This window comes from Oncorhynchus mykiss, chromosome 10 (genome assembly GCF_013265735.2).
Source record: "Oncorhynchus mykiss isolate Arlee chromosome 10, USDA_OmykA_1.1, whole genome shotgun sequence".
NCBI lineage: Eukaryota > Metazoa > Chordata > Actinopteri > Salmoniformes > Salmonidae > Oncorhynchus > Oncorhynchus mykiss.
The window spans coordinates 64,338,838-64,364,891 of NC_048574.1; the positions used below are offsets into that span (position 1 = coordinate 64,338,838).

Consider the following 26,054-nt stretch of genomic DNA (forward strand, 5'->3'; position numbering starts at 1 on the left):
CACACGGTTCCACAGTGGCATATGGCCTCAGCCGGGGTGAACCTAACGCGATGCGACTGCCGATCACTATCGTCTGACGCGCTCCTAATGATGCCCAGTAACCTGTCACATTCGCTCCATCATCGCCTGCTTGGTGAGCTGGGCGCCGGCGGTTGTCATAGGGGTTTGATGAAAGTCAACAACTGATCAACAGGCGTCAATTAAGACGGCTTAAAATAGGGGGAAGGACCCAGACACCTCACGCCAAGGACAGGCTGGCTGTTTCTAATGACACACTCATCACTAGAGAGATGGAGAGGGAGAGAGACCGAGAGATACAGAGAGAGAGACACGGTATATAAACATAATATGACATTTGTAATGCCTTTCTTCTTCTGGAACTTCTGTGAGTGTTAATGTTTACTGTTCAATTTTTATTGTTCATTTCACTTTTGCTTACTATCTATTTCACTTCCTTTGGCAATGTAAACGTTTGTTTCCCATGCCAATAAAGCCCTTTGAATTGAAAATTAAATTGAGAGAGAACATTATGTCTGGTTTATCCAGGGAAAAAACATGTGCACTTCAGGCTTCAGCCCAGGGGATCCAAGATAAACAGAAGAATGTATATATATATTTTTTTTTTTTTACATTGGAGGAAAATCTACTTTTGGAGCATTTGACTGTCTTTGCACTTTGCTCTCACTGACACTCCACTGTTCTCCTAGTGCCCACTTCACTTCCAGGTAAAAGTAGACAGGAAAACATTCTGGGAAGTAGCGAACGCAGAGGCTTGGCTTTGAATATGAATCTGACGTCAGCGATTCCTCAGTCAGAGCGAGAACGGTTACGAAAGAGTGTTGCTTTGAGCAGGAGTAAAACATCAGGGAGACAGACACCCCCACTCCTCCATATTGAGGTGAATCTTTACATTTCTTTAACAAATATGACACGAGGCAGGTGTTTCTTTGTTGCTGAGGGATAAAGACCAGGAGGATTTACACAGAGGCAGACACAGAGGCAAACACAGAGGCAAACACAGAGGCAAACACAGAGGCAAACACAGATAATAAGAAGCTGCACCTCAAAAGACAAACAACATTGAATGATATAAAATGTACGTGTTAATGTGTGTGTGTTTTTGGATACTCCTTCAGTTTACAAAGCTTGACGGAACAGGGGCAATTACACTAGTCTTAACAACCCTCCCAAACGGAGCGAGACGTCTGTGTGTGTGTGTCTGTCTGTACCGTGTGTGTGTGTGTGTGTGTGTCTGTCTGTACCGTGTGCGTGTGTCTGTCTGTACCGTGTGTGTGTGTGTGTGTGTGTGTGTGTCTGACACTAAAGGAGTCTCTATGATGCATTAGGACGCCTCACAAATGAATGGCCCCAAATGTAACATTATTATTGTTACCCTGAAGTATTGAGGAATGAAGGATGTGGGGCGTGTGCGTGTGTGTGTGTGTGTGGGTGTGGGGCGGCAGGGTAGCCTAGTGGTTAGAGCGTTGGATTAGTAACCGGAAGGTTGCAAGTTCAAACCCCCGAGCTGACAAGGTATGAATCTGTCGTTCTGCCCCTGAACAGGCAGTTAACCCACAGTTTTTTTTAAAGGAGTGGGCTGGGGATGTGTTTCTATTTTCACCATTACTGAAACTATATTCCCAGGCCCAGTTATTCCCCATGGCTACATTATCATCATGAAGGAATGTTCTTCATCTCCTCTGATCATTTTCCAGATATCCCACCCCTCTCCTTTTTATAGTTAGGAACACAGAGAGCACCTCTCCCCCTCTCCTCTCCTCTGAACAGCACCATAGTTGCCCCTCTCCTCTCCTCTGAACAGCACAATAGTTCCTCCTCTCCTCCCTCCTCTGAACAGCACCATAGTTCCTCCTCTCCTCCCTCCTCTGAACAGCACCATAGTTCCTCCTCTCCTCCCTCCTCTGAACAGCACCATAGTTCCCCCTCTCCTCTCCTCTGAACAGCACAATAGTTCCTCCTCTCCTCTCTCCTGTGAACAGCACCATAGTTCCTCCTCTCCTTTCCATCTAGACTTGACCCTGGGTCTTGTCCTCACTCCAGTTGATTCAAAGGGCCCCAACCGTACAATACAGAACTCAAAACCCTTCAAAATGTTGTTGTTGTTAGTTAGCGGTTTTAAAAAAGTGTTAAGTTGTCTTTTACAATGTTCTTCACAAATGACTAGGGGGTTCTGGATGGTTCCAGCGGGTTTGTAGGTAGATAAAGGAGTCCGATTCGCTGAGAGCTGATGTCGGCCAATCCGCTAGAATGATTCTGAAATCTCTCCAAAGCCTTTATGTAAAGAGAGCGACTGTATTCTATGGACGAGCTGCCACTAGGGTTTACACAGGGGACAGAGAGAGAGGGAAACAAGACTGGTATGGATCTGTGGTACATGGTTATATTGTTACTGAGGCTTACCTATGTCTGAAATCTTTATTTCTTAGAGGAGCAGAAGCAGAAGGGAACAAGAAAGAGAGAAAAAAGAGAGAGATAACAGAAGAGTGTTGATTAGTCAGGATGGAGAACACACAGAAAGAGAGAGATAACAGAAGAGTGTTGATTAGTCAGGATGGAGAACACACAGAAAGAGAGAGATAACAGAAGAGTTTTGGTTAGTCAGGATGGAGAACACACAGAAAGAGAGAGATAACAGAAGAGTGTTGGTTAGTCAGGATGGAGAACACACAGAAAGAGAGAGATAACAGAAGAGTTTTGATTAGTCAGGATGGAGAACACACAGAAAGAGAGAGATAACATAAGAGTGTTGGTTAGTCAGGATGGAGAACACACAGAAAGAGAGAGATAACAGAAGAGTGTTGATTAGTCAGGATGGAGAACACACAGAAAGAGAGAGATAACAGAAGAGTGTTGGTTAGTCAGGATGGAGAACACACAGAAAGAGAGAGATAACAGAAGAGTTTTGATTAGTCAGGATGGAGAACACACAGAAAGAGAGAGATAACAGAAGAGTGTTGGTTAGTCAGGATGGAGAACACACAGAAAGAGAGAGATAACAGAAGAGTGTTTATTAGTCAGGATGGAGAACACACAGAAAGAGAGAGATAACAGAAGAGTGTTGGTTAGTCAGGATGGAGAACACACAGAAAGAGAGAGATAACAGAAGAGTGTTGGTTAGTCAGGATGGAGAACACACAGAAAGAGAGAGTTAACAGAAGAGTGTTGGTTAGTCAGGATGGAGAACACACAGAAAGAGAGAGTTAACAGAAGAGTGTTGATTAATCAGGATGGAGAACACACACACACACACACACACACACAGCTGTACACAAATACTCATACACAAAGACACATTAACATACAGTACATATATACAGTCAGAGCGTTAGACCCCCCCCCCCACACACACACACAGCCATCACAGTTGTTGAGCAGTGGCAGCTCTAAGCAGCAGTTCCCCCCCCCCTGCCACAAGTCTTAACCAGAGAGAAGGAAACCATGAATGATTCACCTGGGAGCTAGCATTAGTGTTCCACACTTGTAACAGGCTCCAGGGTAACAGGCTCATAATGGCCTATTGATTGTGTTCCAGACAATGAAGAGGCAGGGCCTAAACAACAGCGTTAGCACCTCCGGTGACTAGCCAGGAGGCTGGTATTACTGTATATGCCAACGCTGCAGAGTGACTTTTCATTTATAATACACATGTGCATAAGCACGCGCGCACACACTTTTTCGAATTAGTAAATTTCATTTACAGGACTGGGCATTATCCACCAAGCCAATAATGAAATTGAGTTAAGCCTGGGTACATTACTGTGTGCTGAGAGAGAGAGAGAGAGAGAGAGAGAGAGTAAGTGAGTGAGTGAGTGAGTGAGTGAGTGAGTGAGTGAGTGAGTGAGTGGGTGAGTGGGTGAGAGAGACAGAGAGAGAGAGAGAGAGAGAGAGAGAGAGAGTAGGGGAGAGAGAGAGAGAGAGTGTGTGAGAGAGCGAGAGAAAGAGTGTGAGAGAGAGAGAGAGAGAGAGAGAGAGAGAGAGAGAGAGAGAAAGTGTGTGAGAGAGAATGTGTGAGAGAGAGAGAGAGAGAGAGAGAGAGAAAAAGTGCGTGAGAGAGAGAGAGAGAAAGAGCACTAGTGTTGTACTTCTGTACATGATCATATGTACTATTGTTATTATTACTGTTGAAATGAACTGTATTTCATCATCCTCATTGCATTGTACTGTATTTACTGAAATGCTGTAGCCTACCACTATACTGCTTTGGCAATATCAACAAACTGTATTTCATGCCAATAAAGTCTCAATTTGAATTTGAATTAGAGAGAGATTGAGAGAGACAATGGATATATTTCATCAGGGGAAAATGTGAGAAGGTAATTTATGAGCAGTGAGTGTTCATAACAGGGCTAAAATGTCCTACAGACCAGGTTAGAGGAGAGGCTGTGTGTGTGTGTGTGTGTGTCTGCCTTCCATAACATCTCTGTATCCCATCATTGTAAATGGCCAGATACCACTGATCACACTCCACATGTAGTGAGTGTGAAACAAATCAATGTGTGTGTATCAGGTGGTAGCTCTTGTGTCATTCAGCCAGCCATCACTGAATTCTCCTGTCCATCTCCCTTCCCCAAACCATTGTTTGGGGGCCTGGCAACCTGAGCTCCACTGCTTCAATCCCTCCCTCCTTCCCTCCCTCCCTCCCTCCCTCCCTCCCTCCCTCAGACTAAAAGAAAAGTACAACAAATAGGCTGTTTTTCCCCCTCTCTCTCCATCCTTACCTGAGCTCCATGACACTGGTGACGTTCCCAGAGGGGAAGATGCGTCTGATGTAGTTGAAGTCCCCGACGAAGAGGCTCCCGTCGGCGCCACAGGCCAGCGCCACGGGGGCCAGCAGCTTGTTGCCCTCCGCCTGGCCGTTACAGCTGGGGCACGAGATGCTGCGGCGCCGGCCGTTACCCATGATGCTGCTGATCACTGGGGGCTGCTGGGAGATGAACACGTTCTCCCCGTTGCCCTTGTACAGGATGCCTGGATGGGGGGGGGGGGGGGGGGGGGGGTGGGAGATTAGTTTAGTTGCTGTGTCAAAGTCGTGTGTCATTGTGATGAGTGGAAGATTGCCGGAAAAATAAGCACATTTCTGTTGTTGGATAAAGCTTATCCACGTAGCCGTTTGTACATTTGTGTAATTTCTGAACTTCCATGTTGGTCAAGGTGTTGGAAAATGTTTTACAGTCTTGTTATGAACTTTGTAGGTTGGCCAAAAATGCCAAAAATGGAGGTGGCGCATATTTAAACTGCAAAGTATTATCAGATAACATCTTATATGTGGAGGGAATATGATTTGGGTTGTTGCAAACGTGGCTGAGGGATCAACGTAACACTCTGAATGGCTTGTACTGCCCAAGAGTTTCACTTGACCAGATGATCACCACAGGAAAATCAAAGAGTGACAAACTCTCTTCACTCTCTCTTTCATAGAACAAATTCAGGCCAATGTTGTTTTTCATGTTTAACTCAACACCACTTCCTGTTAATCCTCGTCCCAAGGCTAACCAGCTTTGCAGCCAGGAAATAAACACTCAATGCTTTAAAATTAGACCACAAAAAATCATATTCACGCTTCTCGCAGAATTAAACGCCGCACACACTAACACACACACACACACACACACACACACACACACACACACACACACACACACACACAGCATTAGCATTTCACCAAAAATGTGTAATTAATACAGGCTTTGAATATTGTATTTCTCAGATGATTTTCACCTCTGTGAGAATGTGATCTGAAGGAAATGTAGCAGGGTTTAAATGGGTTGATACCACAGCTGCTCCTGTTGTCATGATTACGGGCTTTTGATCATTGGGATGTTCATTTACGTGGTGCTGGGACCGAGGGCAGGTTTTTATCTGGTAATGGTGGTCGTTTGGAATTGATAAATGGTGTTAGCGCAGGTGTATGGTGCTGGGGGTTAGGGCTGGGGTGATGCGGGTCTTATTGGTGTGGGGCACCCTGGCCTGAGCTTGCATGGGAATCATACACTATGTTTCCATTGCCAAAGCAAGTGAAATAGATATTCTCTCTCTCGCTCGCTCTCGTTCTCTCACTTTCTCAAAAGGGTTTCATAGGATCACACAGCGTGGGAGATGGAGAGATGCATGTGTGTGTCACCACACATTTAAGAACATGACGCCTCCCCCACCAGTAACACACAACTAACTGGGTGCTGATTTGAAAAAACAGTTTGAAGACAAAGGGAGTTAAATGGGATCAGCCATATGTGTAGTTTTCAAAGCAACAAATATGTAAAAACCATCTGCACCTAGTATAAAGTGCAGTACTTCAAACCACTGCTATTCTGAAATAGCCTCTATCAATAAATACAGACCAGGTTATATACAGTTATATACAATATATATAACCAGGTTATATACAATTATCTGTATATAAAAACTAAAAAAATACAAATCATTTCTTAATTTCTAGATAAAAAAAAAGATGTGATAATCTAAATCATTACTTTTGTAGCTAACAATAAAAATTGCGGACAATTAAAATAATAATTACAGCTACTTGATTGTCTGCATATTCATAGAGACATAACTTAAATATGATAAAGTAATTACACTCTTAGCAATGTGATAAAAACACTACATACAAAATTATAACATTCATATTGTTCTGATTACTAGCTATACTTATTGTAATACTTATGATAATAATAATGATGAAACAATATTATATTTATTCAATACATTATTATTTAAAAAATGACATTAAATACTTTAAAATCATGCTATAATATTGTATATAATATATAATATTACATTACATTTACAACTTAAATAATATTATAATAATTACTAAGTAACAGTATCATTAGTGTTATCATCATCCGTATCAATAGCTTCCTCAACAATGTATTTATCTTTGTGAATACATCACTTTTTAATTACTGCTCTCATTATCATCAATTATTCCCCTCCGGCAGTAAAGGAAATAGCTACCAAATCAATACATGTGCAGCGCGTCAGTCATTCTATTCTCTCAGGTCTGGTGCCTTGACATTGTACCTGTCTCAAGTTCCTTTCTGCTCCATATACTTAGTGCATGAATTGGGCCAGTAATGGGCACCTCAAATGTATTACTGAATATTCGCTCTAAAATATCAACCCTGGTATAGTCAAATTAAAATGAGTGCTGGCACCTGAAATTATTTTTGCCAGCTTTTTCTTTCCACTAAAAGCACTGAATATACTATGGAAATGAAATGAACACGATTGAAATGTTTTGGGAATATTGTGGGGACATTTGGGGATGTTTTGGGAATATTGTGGGGATGTTTTGGGAATATTGTGGGGATATATGGGGATGTTTTGGGAATATATAGGGATGTTTTGGGAATATTGTGGGGACATATGGGGATGTTTTGGGAATATATGGAGATGTTTTGGGAATATTGTGGGGATATATGGGGATGTTTTGGGAATATATGGAGATGTTTTGGGAATATATGGAGATGTTTTGGGAATATTGTGGGGACATATGGGGATGTTTTGGGAATATTGTGGGGACATATGGGGATGTTTTGGGAATATATGGAGATGTTTTGGGAATATTGTGGGGACATATGGGGATGTTTTGGGAATATTGTGGGGACATATGGGGATGTTCTGGGAATATATGGAGATGTTTTGGGAATATTGTGGGGATATATGGGGATGTTTTGGGAATATATGGAGATGTTTTGGGAATATTGTGGGGACATATAGGGATGTTTTGGGAATATATGGAGATGTTTTGGGAATATTGTGGGGACATATGGGGATGTTTTGGGAATATTGTGGGGACATATGGGGATGTTTTGGGAATATATGGAGATGTTTTGGGAATATTGTGGGGACATATGGGGATGTTTTGGGAATATTGTGGGGACATATGGGGATGTTCTGGGAATATATGGAGATGTTTTGGGAATATTGTGGGGACATATGGGGATGTTTTGGGAATATTGTGGGGACATATGGGGATGTTTTGGGAATATATGGAGATGTTTTGGGAATATTGTGGGGACATATGGGGATGTTTTGGGAATATTGTGGGGACATATGGGGATGTTCTGGGAATATATGGAGATGTTTTGGGAATATTGTGGGGATATATGGGGATGTTTTGGGAATATATGGAGATGTTTTGGGAATATTGTGGGGATATATGGGGATGTTTTGGGAATATATGGAGATGTTTTGGGAATATTGTGGGGATATATGGGGATGTTTTGGGAATATATGGAGATGTTTTGGGAATATTGTGGGGATATATGGGGATGTTTTGGGAATATTGTGGGGATATATAGGGATGTTTTGGGAATATATGGAGATGTTTTGGGAATATTGTGGGGACATATGGGGATGTTTTGGGAATATTGTGGGGATATATGGGGATGTTTTGGGAATATTGTGGTGATATATAGGGATGTTTTGGGAATATTGTGGTGATATATAGGGATGTTTTGGGAATATTGTGGGGATATATAGGGATGTTTTGGGAATATTGTGGGGATATATAGGGATGTTTTGGGAATATTGTGGGGATATATAGGGATGTTTTGGGAATATTGTGGGGATATATAGGGATGTTTTGGGAATATTGTGGGGATATATGGGGATGTTTTGGGAATATTGTGGGGACATATGGGAATATTGTGGGGATATATAGGGATGTTCTGGGAATATTGTGGTGATATATGGGGATGTTTTGGGAATATTGTGGGGACATATGGGAATATTGTGGGGATATATGGGAATGTTGTTATACTAAGCTCCCCCCAGGATGTACGGAGCTTACCTCTGTGCTCTGCCATGCCCTGTCTCCTGAGGGACATTGGAACAAACACACACCCTGTACCACTACCCACAGGCCCTGGCCCACTCTGCCCACCCCTGCCCAGAGACTGGCAATGATTGGCTGGAGCATGACAGCAACCGTTTCTGATTGGCTGTGGGGCATCCATGGTAGACTGAATGAGAGATAGATAGAAGGAGAGATAGAGACGGGAAGAGAAAGTGGCCGAGGGTGCTGCTGTGTGGATTTTGGGTTGTGTGATGTAGCCAGTGGGGTTGTGTTTTCAGTTTGATCCAAAACACTGGGGTTTAATATCAGGCCTGAGGATATGGTGATGGAGGGGAGAGGGCTTGGGCGGCACACGTGGTGTTCTGGTAATCGCTTGGCTAATAACAACAGGAACTAATGATAGAGGCAGTGTGTCAGTTCATTGGGTAGCCTACAGCTAGGGGGTAGTTTTAGGCTTTAGAAAAAAATATATCTAAGCCTAGTGGTCTGATAAGTACAAAATAAAGAACAAGTTTTACAACATGCAGTCTTGTTTTGACTTTGTTACTTTCCTCAGTTTCTTATGATCAGCACCGCTTCACCATAACAGGGTGCTGCTGATGAGGCCTAACAGTGGATCAAACAGACTGGACCTGTCCATCAACTCACAGGGGGTGTTTTATCTGTGCTGGAGCGAGGTGTGGTGCGTGCGTGTACGAGGCAACAAGGTGTGGAGTAGAGGGGGAGTGCGGGCGGAGAGAGAGGGAGAGGAGAAGCCTTTGATCTTTATTTCATGGCTCTGGTTGGATCAAGGACACCGGGAGAGAGAGACCAGGGTCGGAGGGAATCACGGACGGCAAACGGACGCCGTTTAAAGATGGTAGCGCAGCCGTGTTGTGGCGTGGCCGAGTGTTATGAAATAGAATAACGAATTCCTTCCTGACGGAGGGAAAACGTGAGTCTATGCACAGACAACAAACATGAAACATCAAGGTATTGCTGCATATAGAAATTAATTTCTTATTTTATGTAGCAGTTGATATACAAAACATTAAGGACACCTGCTCATTCCATTAAAATAGACTGACCAGGTGAATCCAGGTGAAAGCTATGATCCCTTAAAGCTATGATCCCCTCACTTGTTATATCCACTTCAATCAGTGTAGAGGAAGGGGAGGAGACAGGTTAAAGAAGGATTTTTAAGCCTCGAGACAATTGAGACATGGATTGTGTATGTGTGTCATTCAGAGGGTGAATGGGTAAGACAAAATATTGAAGTGCCTTTGAACGGGGTATTGTAGTAGGTGTCAGGCGCTCCGGTTTACGTCAAGAACTGTTTATATTTTTGTTCAGTATTGCTTTAAAAACAATCTTTCAAGGGCTTGCCAGTGGAGAGAAAGGGAGAGAGAATGAAGAGAGAGAGGGAGAGAGAGAGAGAGAGAGAGAGAGAGAGAGAGAGAGAGAGAGAGAGAGAGAGAGAGAGAGAGAGAGAGAGAGTGAGAGAGAGTGAGAGAGAGAGAGAGAGAGAGAGAGAGAGATGAGGGATGGATGTATGGTTGGGTAGGTCATTTGGGTCATTCAGAAATAACAACAACTCCCAAAACTGCTGTCATCTTCAGAGCTCGCAATTACGCCTCAACCACAGCCTCCGTCAAAACTTCATGTTATTATTTCCACTTCCTCCCGACCGCCCAGCCAAACCACACCAGTCTCGTCCCTCCTTTCCCATTCCTCTTTTTCTCTCTCGCTCTTTAGTACGTTTAGCAGAACTCAGAGGACAGAAAGACAGAGAGAGAGAGAGAGAGAGAGAGAGAGAGAGAGAGAGAGAGAGAGAAAGGAGGGGGGTGGATAGATCCCGTACTCTCACAGAGAATTACTAGAAGCAGCGTCACCAAAGTTATTCCACTGGGAACCAAAAGGCAGTGCAAACAGGACCAAGTCTTGGTGTAGTTATTTTGGATGGAGAGGGGGAAGAGATGAAGAGAGGGATGGATGGAGGAGAAGAGATGAGGAAAAAGGGGGGCTTTTGCTTCAAAGAAAGCACTTCAAAGGATGGCGTCACGCTGTGTGCCTTAAATTATTCACGTCGGGCAACATGTTGGAATTCTGCGCAGTCGCTTTGCCGCTTGCTAGGTTTATTAACCACGAGATGAACGATGCCATCTTAGAGAGAAACCCCTCTGTGAGTGAGCCCCTCGCACAACAAGGGTCCGCACCGCTAGCCCGAACCCCTGACCAACTGTAGCCAAGCACCGAACCCCCAGCTGAACCCCCTAAATCTCAAGTAGCTAGTTAGCCTAGCGCCCCCTGATCACCAGGCGCTTTCATCGATTAGCTGATTGAGCGGAGTTAGCGGTTAGCGATAGCAGTAGCGGCTGCGATGGATCCTGCTGAGTGGAGCTGGCGTTAGCTATAGCAGAGCGGGTGACTCAGCGCCGTGCCTGTTTGAAAGGCTGATGTGATTGGGTGATTGGGGCTGTGGAGTGGTTTGGATAGTGTGTGTGTGTGTGTGTGTGTGTGTGTGTGTGTGTGTGTGTGTGTGTGCTGGAGTACCCTAACAAAGACGGATTGGGGCTGAGAAAGCACACACTGTATATTAATACAGGTAGCAATCCCCACCTGCTGCATACATATGGTTTAGTCTCCGCTGAGAGATGTTCTGCAGGAGTTGAACTCCTATAGCAGAGTAATTGGGAACATGGGTTGCATCCCTAATGGACATGAACAGTAACTCCTCCCTTAGGAACCACGGACACGGTCACATTAGTGTAACAATGCAATAGGTCTATATGGGGTATTACAACATCAGGGTAAGAAGGGGTTAATATAATCCTCTGGTTCTGCCTGAATGCATGCATTATGAACGAGTGTGTGTGTGTTTGTGTGCGCGAACGAGTAGAGACGATAAAATATGCTTGTACACATTTTCCATCATTGAGACGGAGAGAAAGCGAGAGGATAACCGTCTTGGGGCGTGTCAGAGAAAATCAGCATAATGCGCTGTAATGGAGATTAGACCTGGAACCCGGACCGCTCTAAATATTTACAATACGGAAGCTGACATCATGGTTAAACGGAAGACCATAACATCAGTGTTTTGGGTTGATTGTAAATGTAAATGTAAAATGATTGGGGAAGTTTTCCTGAAGACTGCGGTGTATTGTCCATGATGTCTATGTGTATGACGTATTTGAATAATAATGACCATTATTAAGAGAAATGTCTATCCTCACTAGAGTTCTGTTCTATTCTGATTCTATTCCATGTCCAGCCATGGCTCTTTGTGGAGCTGACTTTGACATTGACCTTGACGCCCTTCTGTTGAGCCGTTAACACTAGAACAGCCAAGACGGTCAGTCTGGCCATTTTCAATTTTGGAACATCAATAACTTCCTTTCATTAAAAACCTTGAAACCACCTTTTCCTAAATATGTGTATTTTAAACTCTAGCAATATTTTGAGATAAATATAATAAAATAAAACAAGTTTTGAGGCATTTCATCCTCAAAGCGCCACTTGGGTCAAAATGACTGTACGCATACTTAACATTAGCATAGCCTGGCCTCGACCAGTAGCCTATCAATAGACGCCAGTCTAATAAATCCATTTAAAATATAAAAAAATCACAAGGAAATACAATCATATTTAGTTTAGGAAGGTCATAAAAAACATTATACAATACAATGTATTTAAAAGAACAGAATAGCATGTTTTGAGTTGTAATTATCTGTGCTTTTAGTAGGCTATGGCTGCTAATGATGCCAATGAAATCAACATGCTAGTTTAGCAGACATCACGGGCCCTGCCCTACCACAGTCAACACACATACAGTGGGGCAAAAAAGTATTTAGTCAGCCACCAATTGTGCACGTTCTTCCACTTAAAAAGATGAGAGAGGCCTGTAATTTTCATCATAGGTACACCTCAACTATGACAGACAAAATTAGAAAAAAAAAAAAATACAGAAAATCACATTGTAGGATTTTTAATGAATTTATGGACTCAAATGAGGAACGCAGGCATGTGGAGCTGCAGTTATTCTAGGAAAAAGTATTTTGAAAGAGAGACCATCTGTACAATTTGCAGAGTTGTTTGGCGAAAACAGCTTCATTAGAAACCTTGGAATGTGCTGTTTCTGATAGGGTATAGGAATTTGAACTCCTGGCCTGCCTGGAACTCTGTAGGAGGATTTGGTCATCTCTGTTCCCTTCTTTGTCAATGCAATTTATCATATTTTCACCCAACAGACTATTGTCAATTTAGTATTGTCTTTAGGCCACATCTATTGTTATATGTGTGGAATTAGTTTTCAATATAGTTCAGGTGTAGTTTGGATGGGCCAGCTAAGCTGTTGTCTTACAGTCAGAAAATACCCTATCATCTTATTTCAGTATTTAGTCTATGCGATTCTGACTAATCAATACATTTTCTGGCTGATTAAAAGTTACGTTTGGTGGCCTGAGGTTTCTGATGACCTATTTGAATGCTATAAATGCATTATTTGAGCAATTTATTATGGAATAGTCACACCCATTTAAATACCAACGGTCAGAAGGGTACATGTAGGAAATGGGATGGGTGGCCTATTTCCTGTTTTCACACACACACACACACACACACACACACACACACATGCTCCCACTCTCAGGTGGAATTTCTGCGCTAGTCACCCTTTACCACTATATTCCTCTCTAGCGGGAAAGCATCAGATGCGTGTGTGTGCGTGTTTGTATGTGCTTGCGTACACACCACCTCTCCTTTTGGGACTCTGGTGTGTGAGGGGAAATCAACAATAACAAATGAACAGGGTCCTGGGGTAGGAAAACGACTCAATCAGTTAGGCCCTGGACTGACCTACCAGGGAAAACACCACTGTGGCCAGGTGCTGTGTGTTACACTGTATATGTGCGTTTGTGTGTGTAGATCGAGAACTGCAACCCATGTGTGTTTTAGCGTGTGTAACAGCGTGGAACAAAATGTGTGTGATTATTTTACAATCCGGTACAGTGCCGGTCAATAGTCATTAACCAAAATCTATTTCTCATAATAATCCTTCTGGACCTGTCACTGTTGGTATTTCACGCTAGTTGCTTGTCCACGCTTAATCTAGGTAATGGTTATAAGAGCTTAATCTAGGTAATGGCTTAATCTATGTAATGGCTATAAGAGCTTAATCTAGGTAATGGTTATAATAGCTTAATCTAGGTAATGGTTATAAGAGCTTAATCTAGGTAATGGCTTAATCTAGGTAATGGCTATAAGAGCTTAATCTAGGTAATGGTTATAAGAGTTTAATCTAGGTAATGGTTATAAGAGCTTAATCTAGGTAATGGCTATAAGAGCTTAATCTAGGTAATGGCTATAAGAGCTTAATCTAGGTAATGGTTATAAGAGCTTAATCTAGGTAATGGCTATAAGAGCTTAATCCAGGTAATGATTATAAGAGTTTAATCTAGGTAATGGTTATACGAGCTTAATCTAGGTAATGGTTATAAGAGCTTAATCTAGGTAATGGCTATAAGAGCTTAATCCAGGTAATGATTATAAGAGTTTAATCTAGGTAATGGTTATAAGAGCTTAATCTAGGTAATGGCTACATAAATTAATCTAGATGATGGCTATACGAATTTAATCCATCATGGCTATAAAATATTAATCTAGGTAATCACTATAAAAGCTTAGTCTAGATAATGGATATAAAAACTTAATCTAGATAATGGATATAAAAACTTAATCTAGGTAATGGTTATAAGAGCTTCCCTGTGGTGCTTGCTTGGTCTCTGAAAGAGATTGACTGTCTCCAGCTCTTCTGACATCAACACAACCAATTTTTTTGTCAGATTTCCAACTCAGAAGAATTGGAAAACAATAACAGCTCCCTAAAGTGAGACACTACATTAAATGACATGGCCAAGGAAAGGGAGAGGGAGAGAGAGGGAGAGTTTAAAATGGGGGAATGAGAACGAGGCACCCCGGCTTCCCCAGGTGCCAAGGACTCCAGTGGGATTGTGGGTAGTGAGGCCCACCTGCTGAGCTGGCTGCTGGAGCTACAGCACCACAGGCCTCTGAATAGGCCTGATAAGGAAAGAGAAAGAGGGGGGAGAGGAGGGAGAGGAGATAAAGGGGGGAGACAGGCCCAGAGGAAGGGAGGGGGACAGGGTTTCACCACTCCAGGTTCTTCCGTCACCACATTACAAACTCCCAACCAATCAGAGACGAGACGGTTGGTACGAGGATACAGGAGAATATATGTTAGTGTATACGCTATGAGAGAGGTGTGTGTGTGTGTGTGTGTGTGTGTAAAAACACCTGCCTCCTACTGCCTTTAGGTGGGTTATGTGTGAGAGAGTGCTTTTATGTGTGAGAGAGTGCTGACAAAACACACAGGACCAGGAAAAAGGGAATGACAGAGAATGAAATATTGAGAATGAGTTTGTGTGAGAGATGTCTGGAGTCGACGGGGTGAGTTGGGTAGTAGAGTGCTTCTTTTTCCCCTGTCCATGAATGCTGTCTTTCAGATTACAGACATCACTGCTTCCCCTGAGAGACCTGTCGTGGTTGCAGATGCCGGATGGACACAATAATGGCTGCCAAACACTATGCTTATCTGGACCTGCACACCCAGTAGAGAAGAGGCTGGCCAGGTAGAAGAGGGTGATAGAAAAACTAGTCAAAGAGAGAAGGGGGGGGGGTGTCAAGTTGTGAGTCCACTTAGAGAACACACTGGTGTTGTGACACAGGAAGGAAGACATCGTCGACACAGGAAGTGTTTGAGGGCCAATCAGGGCTTTGAAGCCGGCAGACAGGAAGTTGAAAGGATGGAACTGCCTGACGGAGGAAAAAAGGAGTGAGAGCTGTGGCTTCATCTCGCCCATCTCTCTCTCCTCCCTCTCTTTTCTCTCTCTTCTCCCTCTCCTCCCTCTCTTTTCTCTCTCTCCTCCCTCTCTTTTCTCTCTCTTCTCCCTCTCCTCCCTCTCTCTCCTCCCTCTCTTTTCTCTCTCTACTCCCTCTCCTCCCTCTCTTTTCTCTCTTCTCCCTCTCTTTTCTCTTTCTTCTCCCTCTCCTCTCTCTCTTTTCTCTCTCTCCTCCCTCTCTTTTCTCTCTCTTCTCCCTCTCCTCCCTCTCTTTTCTCTCTCTTCTCCCTCTCTTTTCTCACTCTTCTCCCTCTTTCTCTCTCTTCTCTCAATTCTCTCTCTTCTCCCTCTCCTCCCTCTCTTTTCTCTCTCTTCTCCCTCTCTTTTCTCTCTCTTCTCCCTCTTTCTCTCTCTTCTCTCAATTCTCTCTCTCCTCCCTCTCTTTTCTCTCTCTTCTCCCTCTCTTTTCTCTCTCTTCTCCCTCTCCTCCCTCTCTTTTCTCTCTCTCCTCCCTCTCTTTTCTCTCTCTTCTCCCTCTCCTCCCTCTCTTTTCTCTCTATTCTCTCTCTTCTCCCTATCTTTTCTCTCTCTTCTCCCTCTTCTCCCTCTCCTCCCTCTCTTTTCTCTCTCTTCTCCCTCTCTTTTCTCTTTATTCTCCCTCTCCTCCCTCTCTTTTCCTTCTCATCTCTCTCTTCTCCCTCTCTTTTCCCTCTCATCTCCCTCTCCTCCCTCTCTTTTCTCTCTCTTCTCCCTCTCCTCCCTCTCTTTTCTCTCTCTCCTCCCTCTCTTTTCTCTCTATTCTCTCTCTCCTCCCTCTCTTTTCTCTCTCTTCTCCCTCTCTTTTCTCTCTCTTCTCCCCCTCTTTTCTCTCTCTTCTCCCTCTCCTCCCTCTCTTTTCTCTCTCTCCTCCCTCTCTTTTCTCTCTATTCTCTCTCTCCTCCCTCTCTTTTCTCTCTCTTCTCCCTCTCTTTTCTCTCTCTTCTCCCTCTCCTCCCTCTCTTTTCTCTCTCTTCTCCCTCTCCTCCCTCTTCTCTCTCTCCTCCCTCTCTTTTCTCTCTATTCTCCCTCTCTTTTCTCTCTCTTCTCCCTCTCCTCCCTCTCTTTTCTCTCTCTTCTCCCTCTCTTTTCTCTCTCTTCTCCCTCTCCTCCCTCTCTTTTCTCTCTCTTCTCCCTCTTTTCTCTTTATTCTCCCTCTCCTCCCTCTCTTTTCCTTCTCATCTCTCTCTTCTCCCTCTCATCTCTCTCTTCTCCCGCTCATCTCTCTCTTCTCCCTCTCTTCCCTCTCTTTTCTCTCTCTTCTCCCTCTCTTTTCTCTCTCTTCTCCATCTCTTTTCTCTCTCTTCTCCCTCTCCTCCCTCTCTTTTCTCTTTCTTCTCCCTCTCCTCCCTCTCTTTTCCTTCTCATCTCTCTCATCTCTCTCTTCTCCCTCTCATCTCTCTCTTCTCCCTCTCATCTCTCTCTTCTCCCTCTCATCTCTCTCTTCTCCCTCTCTTCCCTCTCTTCCCCCTCTTTTCTCTCTCTTCTCCCTCTCTTTTCTCTCTCTTCTCCCTCTCCTCCCTCTCTTTTCTCTTTCTTCTCCCTCTCTTTTCCTTCTCTTCCCTCTCATCTCTCTCTTCTCCCTCTCCTCCCTCTCTTTTCTCTTTCTTCTCCCTCTCCTCCCTCTCTTTTCCTTCTCATCTCTCTCATCTCTCTCTTCTCCCTCTCATCTCTCTCTTCTCCCTCTCATCTCTCTCTTCTCCCTCTCATCTCTCTCTTCTCCCTCTCTTCCCTCTCTTCCCCCTCTTTTCTCTCTCTTCTCCCTCTCTTTTCTCTCTCTTCTCCCTCTCCTCCCTCTCTTTTCTCTTTCTTCTCCCTCTCTTTTCCTTCTCTTCCCTCTCATCTCTCTCTTCTCCCTCTCCTCCCTCTCTTTTCTCTTTCTTCTCCCTCTCCTCCCTCTCTTTTCCTTCTCATCTCTCTCATCTCTCTCTTCTCCCTCTCATCTCTCTCTTCTCCCTCTCCTCCCTCTCTTTTCCTTCTCATCTCTCTCATCTCTCTCTTCTCCCTTTCATCTCTCTCTTCTCCCTCTCTTCTCCCTCTCCTCCCTCTCTTTTCTCTCTCTTCTCCCTCTCCTCCCTCTCTTTTCTCTTTCTTCTCCCTCTCCTCCCTCTCTTTTCCTTCTCATCTCTCTTCTCCCTCTCATCTCTCTCTTCTCCCTCTCCTCCCTCTCTTTTCCCTCTCATCTCCCTCTCCTCTCTCTCTTTTCCCTCTCATCGCCCTCTCCTCTCTCTCTTGTCCCTCTCATCTCTCTCTTGTCCCTCTCATCTCTCTTCTCCCTCTCCTCCCTCTCTTTTCCCTCTCTCTAAACTGTCGAGCGACTGACAGATTCCTGGATTCCTAGAGGCCTTACGTAAGAGGAGATGTCTGATAAAAGACGTGTGGTGATGATAGTCTACGAGGAGAAAGCTGTGATGTGGTCATCTATCACTTAACTGCTGCTGGCCAACATTTCTTACATGTCTATCTAGCGGGGGGTGACATAATGAATGTGTGTGTGTGTGTAATGTGTGTGTTATGTGTGTGTGTACATACATGTGTGATATAAACCAGAAAGCACAACAGGCTCTCATTCAGATATCACTGCAGAAGGAGAAATACTAGAAGCTGCTCGCATTTGAAATAAATCGATGCGTATAAATGCATCTTTCAAGGAAATAAATATCTGGACATCAATCTCACAGTGAGAGGGATCTGTTAGTCAGTGTGTTTGATCTGGGTGTGTAGTGCAGTGACACGCACGAGACCCTCACACACACACACACACATCACTGCTGTGAGGGCTCAAGTTCTCGGCTAGTGAAAGCCCTGGGGATTTAGAGAGAGGGATGACTGGTAATTTGATGGATGTGGTGACAGATAGAGGACATTGGGAAGGAGGGATGAAGGAGGGAGGGATGGAGGGAAGGAAGGAGAAGAAGGGTAGTGTGTCCTCTGCCATTGTACTGTGATATGTGACACACTTCCTGTGGCCAGGGGAAGAAGACAGAGACTAACAACGACAAGGCTGTCATTACAACCACATAAACAACAGTATAGTTAAAAACACTATAACCACATGGAGGAAAACAAAATGTATTATACAAGAACCAATATCACTCCCTAAAAACACAACCTTATGGAACAATCCTTGGATAACCTTTCAGAATTCACAAATAAATTGGTCCACATGGAAAACTAAAGGCAGATGAGCCGTAAATTACTTGGTAACAGGAAATAGATTTATTTCCATGACAGAATTCAAAAGTAATTTTGGACTGACCAATGTAGATTGTTCCAAATACATGCAACTTAAAAGTTACATATCACCAAAACAACTTTGTTGTGGTAGCCATTTTGGCTCTGTAGAGCAGTAATGCAAGTCCTGTGTCCTATCTGGGTCCTAGTAGGTGGACTAAAGGACTGAAGGACAGGAACTATGTTGTGGCGGTCATTTTGGGGAAACAGAGGCAGTACAGTGTCCTGTCCTAGTAGGTGGACTGGAGGACTGATGCACAGGAACTGTGTTGTGGTGGCCATTTTGGGGCTACAAAGCAGTAATGGAGGTCCAGTGTCCTGTGAGTAGGAGGCTGTCTGAGATGCCCCAGTAATGGGGTCTGATTTCTGTGCTAACTGATGGAGTAATGGGGCCAAGCAAAGGGCCAGGGAGGGAGATGGAGATATGGGGTTGTAATGGGGTGGTTGGGGTAGTAGGTGTGTGTGTGTTGAGGGGGGTGAGTGTGTGTATGTGCGTGTTTGGGGGTCTTGGAAAAGGAGGGAAAGTGGGATAAGGAGAGGGGTGACTAACTGGGACCCAGAGGAGGGTGGGAGAGTGGGGGTGTTGGGTCTGGGTCAAACTGCCAACTGTATGTATAGGGTGTTCATATGTGTGTGTATGCATGTGTGTGTGCATGTGTGTGTATGTGTGTGCGTGTTTGTGTGTATGTGGGTTTGTGTGTGTGTATATGTGTGTGATCGTGGTGTATGTGCGTGTGTGTTTGCGTGTGTATATGTGTGTGTGTGTTTGTATGTGTGTGTGTGTGTGTGTGTGTGAGATGAAAGACCAGCGGAATTCCTTCAGACAGCTGAGACTAAGCCGGAGAGTTGAAAGAAGGCTTAGTGTCACTAAAGAGTTGGATGACTGAAAGAGCAAGACCCCGTAAACCCCCCCCCCCCCCCCCACCCCCTGTAACCCCTACACCACCGCCCCGGCAACCTGAGCCTGCTTGACAACGATCGCCCCCGACAACCAAACAACCGGACACGTGACTGTACGTTCATTAGCTGGGTGTGTGTTCTGTAGCGGGCTACGAGCATTGTGAGTTAATGTGTGTGAACCAGAGGATGAATGGAGGGGAAGCGTTTAACAGCAATTAGGATTCAGCGCATCAATGTCCTTCCTTCACACTACTACATAGCCTGTATTCAATATCAGACACTTTGGTCATTCTCAGACTCCTCCTCTGCTTCCCCCTCAGTATTGTGAATATTCAGAATAATGTCTATGGCTTTGATCGCTGCAGCTAGTTACTGAAGTGACTTGCTTATGACACATTTGCAGTATTTTCTTGACAGTATTTTATCATTCTGCTTCAGTTTGCTGAGTGCAGAATGTGAGTGACTGAATAAGAGCGTCTGCTACAGGACTGTGATGTCAAACATGTCATGTGATGGCTGACGGCTGGTCGTTGTCTAACGTTTTATAAGTCCAGGACTTCCCATAACCCATGCATTCATTCTGCAGGCCTTTTGGCTCCCACTACAATAGCTACAACTATTTCCAACCTACTCTACTGTTTAAAGCAGTGGGATAATCTTTTCCATACTGTAAGTCTACAGAGAGTAGCAGAGGTTATGGAAACGGTAAGTTTCCTAACTCTGTAGGTATAAACTATAAACGTGAGTTGTTATAAAGGAAAGTTCTGTTTAATCATCAGTTTATGGGCATGGGTCACACATTAAAAAGAGTGTAGATTATAACATTTTAATGAAGCTAAAGTCATATATTCTGTACATACGGTTGCAAAATTCCTGAAACTTTCAATAAATTCCCTGCTTTTCACGAAATCCCAGTTGGATCTTTAGGACGTCCCTACCCCATTGAAATTGAGAATGTTTAAAGTAAGAGTTAGGGATATATACGGGTTAAGGATAGGTAAGGGTTATGGTTAGGGTTAGAGTAGGGGTTAAGGTTAGGGATAGGGTTTAGGGCATGGACGTCCCAAGGATACCAGATAGCAAGCAGTCTCCACCACTGCAGCCTCATCTCATCTCCAGTCTCATTACTCTGGTAGATTGGGCCTTCACTAGGAACCAGCATGATCCCCTCTGTCCCTCTGTCCCTATTGACATCCAATGTGTGTGTCTGTTATAGACTCCCGCTCTGTTAAGAGTCTGTCTGGGAGGGTATTTATGACAGGCAAATCTAGCGGACACCCGTCCCTGTCCCGGTCTGAGCTGATCTTATCTCTCCCACTCCTGTCATGGTCATTTGGTCGCCTCGACGACGGGGCTGATTCAATTAACACGTGTCAGTTTGAAAAGTGGACGGACGTCAAACGGGAGGGTTGAGGATAAGGGGAGGGTGTGTGGGGGTTTTGCTACACATTCACTTATGAACACATTCTGTCTTAACCGGATTTGACCTTCTTTAAGGTCTTTAGACCTACAGTATGTATTAGGGATACTTAACACTCTCTCCTCCCTCCTCTCTCTCTACATCTTCCCCTCCATCTCTTTCCTTCCTCCACCCATCTCTTCTCCCCATCCCCCTCTCTCTCTCTGGCATCTCTCCCCCTCTGTTTCTCCTGTTGAAGTGTCACTGGTCAGGGTAGAGGGTGGCATGGCTGGCATACATCACAGCTTATCTGATGTCTTGTTAATGACATGGTGGCCCGTAAAGAATCTCTCTCTCTCCCTCTCCATCAAGGTCCCTCTGACAGATAAGTCGATGATGCTCTTCGTTTGGTTAGCAGTGTTTACATTAACATGGGCACTAGATGAGATATGTCGTCAGTCAGCCCGTCGTGGCTTACACACACACACACACACACACACACACACACACACACACACACTCCCCGATTCATTCCTGTCTACTGTGATGTGACTTAGTGTTTTTAAAGCTCCTCACCGTGTCTGTACGATAGATAGCACCTGTAATTGATGCGCTGTTGAGCTTCCTGTTTAACAAGCTTATGTCAGCGAATAACGATAAGCCCTGTGTAAATCTGTTGAGAAGGACCACTTAGGTAGCTTCTAAAGGTGAACAAGGCATGAATTAGAGTTACGGCTGTAGGATAGGCATTAAGCTGGAGGTAGAGGTGGTGGGGGAATCTGTACGCGTCTGACGAGCAGGGGAGAAAAACTGCTCCCTCTAACTGAAGCCACGGAAGTTCAAGGCCGACCGTGGTACTGCAGGCATTATTGGCATAAAACAGGATCCTCCATTATAGTGAATGGAAAAAAATGTCAATCTTCGTGGTCAATAGTCCTGTAAATAAAACGTTTTTTTCAATCATGGTACCAATAATTGCTTCCAATACATCAGATGTATTTCCTTGAACTGATTATTTTAAAATCTCACACAGAAGTTCTAATGATAATTTAGTTGGTCATGGCAGCCTGCAGTACCTCAGTCAGCCTTCAACTTGAGTTACTCAATGATAAGGGGCAGCACTGAGCTAGCCTGCAACGTCACTTCCTGGAATAGTTCCAACTGCGTATGTTATGTCTCCATGAGACTCCATCTTAACAGACTTCACTTGGCTTCAATGCGCTGTTGAGTCTTCACATAGGCAAGAATATTGTCACATGATTGATGGCTTTGTCCATTCATATGTACAGTCCTTGGTGATGAGTGTGTTTGTGTGCATGTGTGTAAATGTGAGTTTGTTTGTGTGTGAGAGAGTGAGGGAGAGAGAGAGAGTGTGTGTGGGGAGGTCCTGTATGTGCGTGGGAGCGTCCCCACGCATGTCTGCTTTGTGTGTGTGTGTGTGTGTGTGCAGTCATGTTCCTACCGTTCTGGATATCCAGTATATGGTGTTTGTCCAGCGTCCAGCCTCCCATGTTGGACGCGTCCAGCTCATAGCCCTGCAGTGTGGCTGTCCTCTTCTCCCACAGGATCAGGTCCAGACACGACTCATACTCAAAACCCACGGACACTACAACAGGAACATGAAGGAGGGGGTCGGGTTAGCACAGATACTGTTCATGACAAGACTCCAACTGACTAACGACAAGAACAAGCCTAGACAATGTTATTGGTATTATTAGGGATTCTAATTAGTCGTCTTACACAATTACAATTCATCTCTGCCGTCATATCTCAACACCTCCACTCAGTTTGTAATAAAACTTTCCCAAACTTGATAATCATCTCCTTACAGCTCTTTTTAAACTCCTATCTGTCTTCAGCCGATCACATTACGACAAACCCCCCTCCGAGGGGGCAATAATGGCGCAGGCCAAATTACCAGACAAACATAATGCAATTGGAAAAAACAAATGCTGACGAAGGGGAGGTTAGAAGGTGAAAACCCAATCAATCAATATGACTTGGGCCTGGGCCATTTCTAATAACACCCTCCTATTCCTTCTCCTATCTCTTCCTTCCTGGCAAAGCAAGAATACATTAGACTCAACAATAATAACGCTGCAGCGTCTACAGTGTCTAACAGTTTGTTTATGTAAAGGCGGTCATTTTGTATTTATTTACACATGAGAGAAACATGGGTAGTTTTACACTGGCCAACTTCCTTTCCCTCCGTCCCCGATCCCCCAGGACTGAAAATAACATGCCGCGGCATGTCTGTCTGCATGCCTGTCGGGGACTCAGAGTGAAACAGCTTGAGCGTAGGGTGACAAGTGTGGTTGGGGATGTCATTGTGAGCACAACCATCAACGGTCTCCAGAAGCAGCTGCACCGCCCGGCTGTATTTTAGTTAGAAGGAAGCCATCTTTTGCCATGACCTTCAGAAAGCTGAGCGTGTGTGTGTGTGTGTGTGTGTGTGTGTGTGTGTGTGTGTGTGTGTGTGTGTGTGTGTGCGTGCGTGCGTGCGTGTGTAAAATAAAGAACAATGTCTTCCTCTCTGCGGTGGTAGTTGTGTTGTAGAGTTATCATATGTGTGGAAAGAAAACACATAAAGAAAGAAAAAACAACAGAGAAAAAAAAGAAGAAAAAAAACAGAAAAAAAAGAAAAAAAAACAGAGAAAAAAAAGAAGAAAAAAAACAGAAAAAAAAGAAAAAAAAACAGAGAAAAAAAAGAAAAAAAAACAGAGAAAAAAAGAAAGAAAAAAACAGAGAAAAAAAAGAAAAAAAAAGAGAAAAAAAAGGAAAAAAAACAGAGAAAAAAAAGGAAAAAAACAACAGAGAAAAAAAAGAAAAACAAGTGAAGAACGACCAAAAGCAGCAGTTGTGTTTTGCGTGGAACTCATTAGCATATCGTCGTGGAGACAGACATCACACAGGCTGATCTGAAGGCCTCAACGTTCCGTATTAGACCAAAACACTTCCTTCACCGTTCAGCCCACACATCGGACTGAAGTCAGGTCTTTGACAGCAGTCTGTTAGGGGCTTCCTTGGCATTTACAAAGAGCTGTTTAAGCAAAAGGCACATGTCATGTATGTGCTCTACACGGACTTGGAAAGGAAGGAAGGAAAGGAGGACAAAGGAGTAGGCACGTTAGCGTCACTGAAGAAATAGTATGTGTGTCTGCCTGTCACCTTTCATGCCCAAGAGTTTATGCCCTTTGGGGATAAATCAACCTGAAAGGGACATTTCAAAATGTGCGCACCACCCCAACATCAACATATGTGAAAAGGCCGCGTTTCTATGTTTTGTAGTAACAAAATAGAGGAAGATAAGTTATTAGTAGACTATTAGTAAGCAATTAGTAGGCAATTGCTTAAAATCACATGATGCACACCGATGACGTCATTTTAAACATTTATCTCCCTCTATCTTTTCCCCCACAAAACATTGAAACGCACGTTGATGTTGGGTTGGTGCTGGAGATGATGAATATGAACATGTTTTCAATTTCCCTTTAACTCGTGGCGTACTTTGGCCTGCTCCACAGTACTCACCGACTGCCTCAGACAAGCCATAGACCTTCTGGTTGTAAGCGTCTGTCTTGTCCCAGATGAAGGTGTAGGAGAGGTTGGGCTGGGCAGGGAACCACTTCTGGAACAGACGCCCCACCACCGCCACCATCAGGTGCACCTGGAATTGATTATGGAATAAACTCATTTTCAGACGGGCATTATAATGGCCACCTAGGGCAAGACTGACTGTACATTTTGCACTCAAAAGGCATTTCACATCCAAATAAACTGTAGCCCTGGTTTTGTGTTAGCACATTTACTCAAATGTTCACTGTATTTTGTATTCACTGTATTTTGGTCTGAAATGTAACACCTACAAGACCTACGGAGATAGCAATGCCAGTCACAATTTAGGTACACCTAAAGAAGAAATCCCTACCTTCATGAGGTTGAAGGGCACACTGGCCTGTGTCATGGTGACCTTGAGGACAGGTTTGTAGCCGGCCGCCCGCGAGGACAGGTACAGCAGGTTGAGGTCGCTGCCCGGGATGGACGTCTCCTCCTGGAGGACCTGTTGGGGGGGACGGGGGACGGGACGACACATCAAAGGAGAGTGGGTCAAGAAGGGTTAGTACATCTTAGCACACCCTGAGAGGACTGGAGTGGAGAATGTCATCTTTGAACACTTTTCAGTGAGAACATCAAAGCCGAAAGGGTTCAGAAAAGTCTCAGTACAGCTACACTCCGGGTGGTGTGGCAAAGTGACAAGAGAACGGAGAGGTCACACGGAGGCAAGAATGCTATTCATTCATCTGTGAAAACTATTTGGAGAGAAAGGAAGAAGGAAAATAGAGAGAGACAGATCTCCCTGGCCTGTTTTCTCAGTGTAGTGACTGTCCTCGTACAGAAGGCCGTTTCATTTAACCATAAGCAGAGGTTATCTTCTGTGCAGAGCGCCTCCACTGTGTGTGTGTGTGTGTGTGTGTGTGTGTGTGTGTGTGTGTGCAGAGCTCTGCCACTGTCTATCCACTGTCTTTTCATTAGTGTAATGCTCCAGAAAGCCCTGGGTGTTAGGTGTCTCTGATGTTTTTAGCCTCTCCTAACACCAACACATTTCACCCTCTTTTCAAAGCAGGGGCCAAAGAGCTCCCTGGCTGGGATTTGGAGGGTGAGTCAGTGAGGGTATGAGGAGGTTGGAATTAAATGGAAAAGGACCTCAAATCTCTACACATCACAGGCACTGAGGGTATTTACTAAGTCCATTAGATTCCAAAGACCTATCACTCCATACAGTTGAAGTCGGAAGTTAACATACAAAACTCGTTTTTCAACCACTCCA

At 44.2% G+C, this 26,054-nt stretch overlaps 1 protein-coding gene across 11 annotated transcripts in view; it reads right to left on the reverse strand.

Moving 5' to 3' along the window:
* The window catches only part of LOC110533185 (teneurin-3), a 410,089-nt gene that overhangs the window by 34,339 nt on the left and 349,696 nt on the right, over nt 1-26,054 (reverse strand). For 8 of the 11 annotated variants that reach the window (XM_036933606.1, XM_036933607.1, XM_036933605.1 and 5 more), the window contains 5 exons: nt 25,155-25,286; nt 24,758-24,893; nt 22,689-22,832; nt 4,740-4,989; nt 2,422-2,442 (listed from right to left, as the gene is read on the reverse strand). In XM_036933606.1, coding sequence (XP_036789501.1) covers nt 2,422-2,442; nt 4,740-4,989; nt 22,689-22,832; nt 24,758-24,893; nt 25,155-25,286 — 683 coding nt within the window. The remainder of the gene's footprint in view (nt 1-2,421; nt 2,443-4,739; nt 4,990-22,688; nt 22,833-24,757; nt 24,894-25,154; nt 25,287-26,054) is intronic. The other 3 variants (XM_036933609.1, XM_036933611.1, XM_036933615.1) reach the window with 1 other exon arrangement.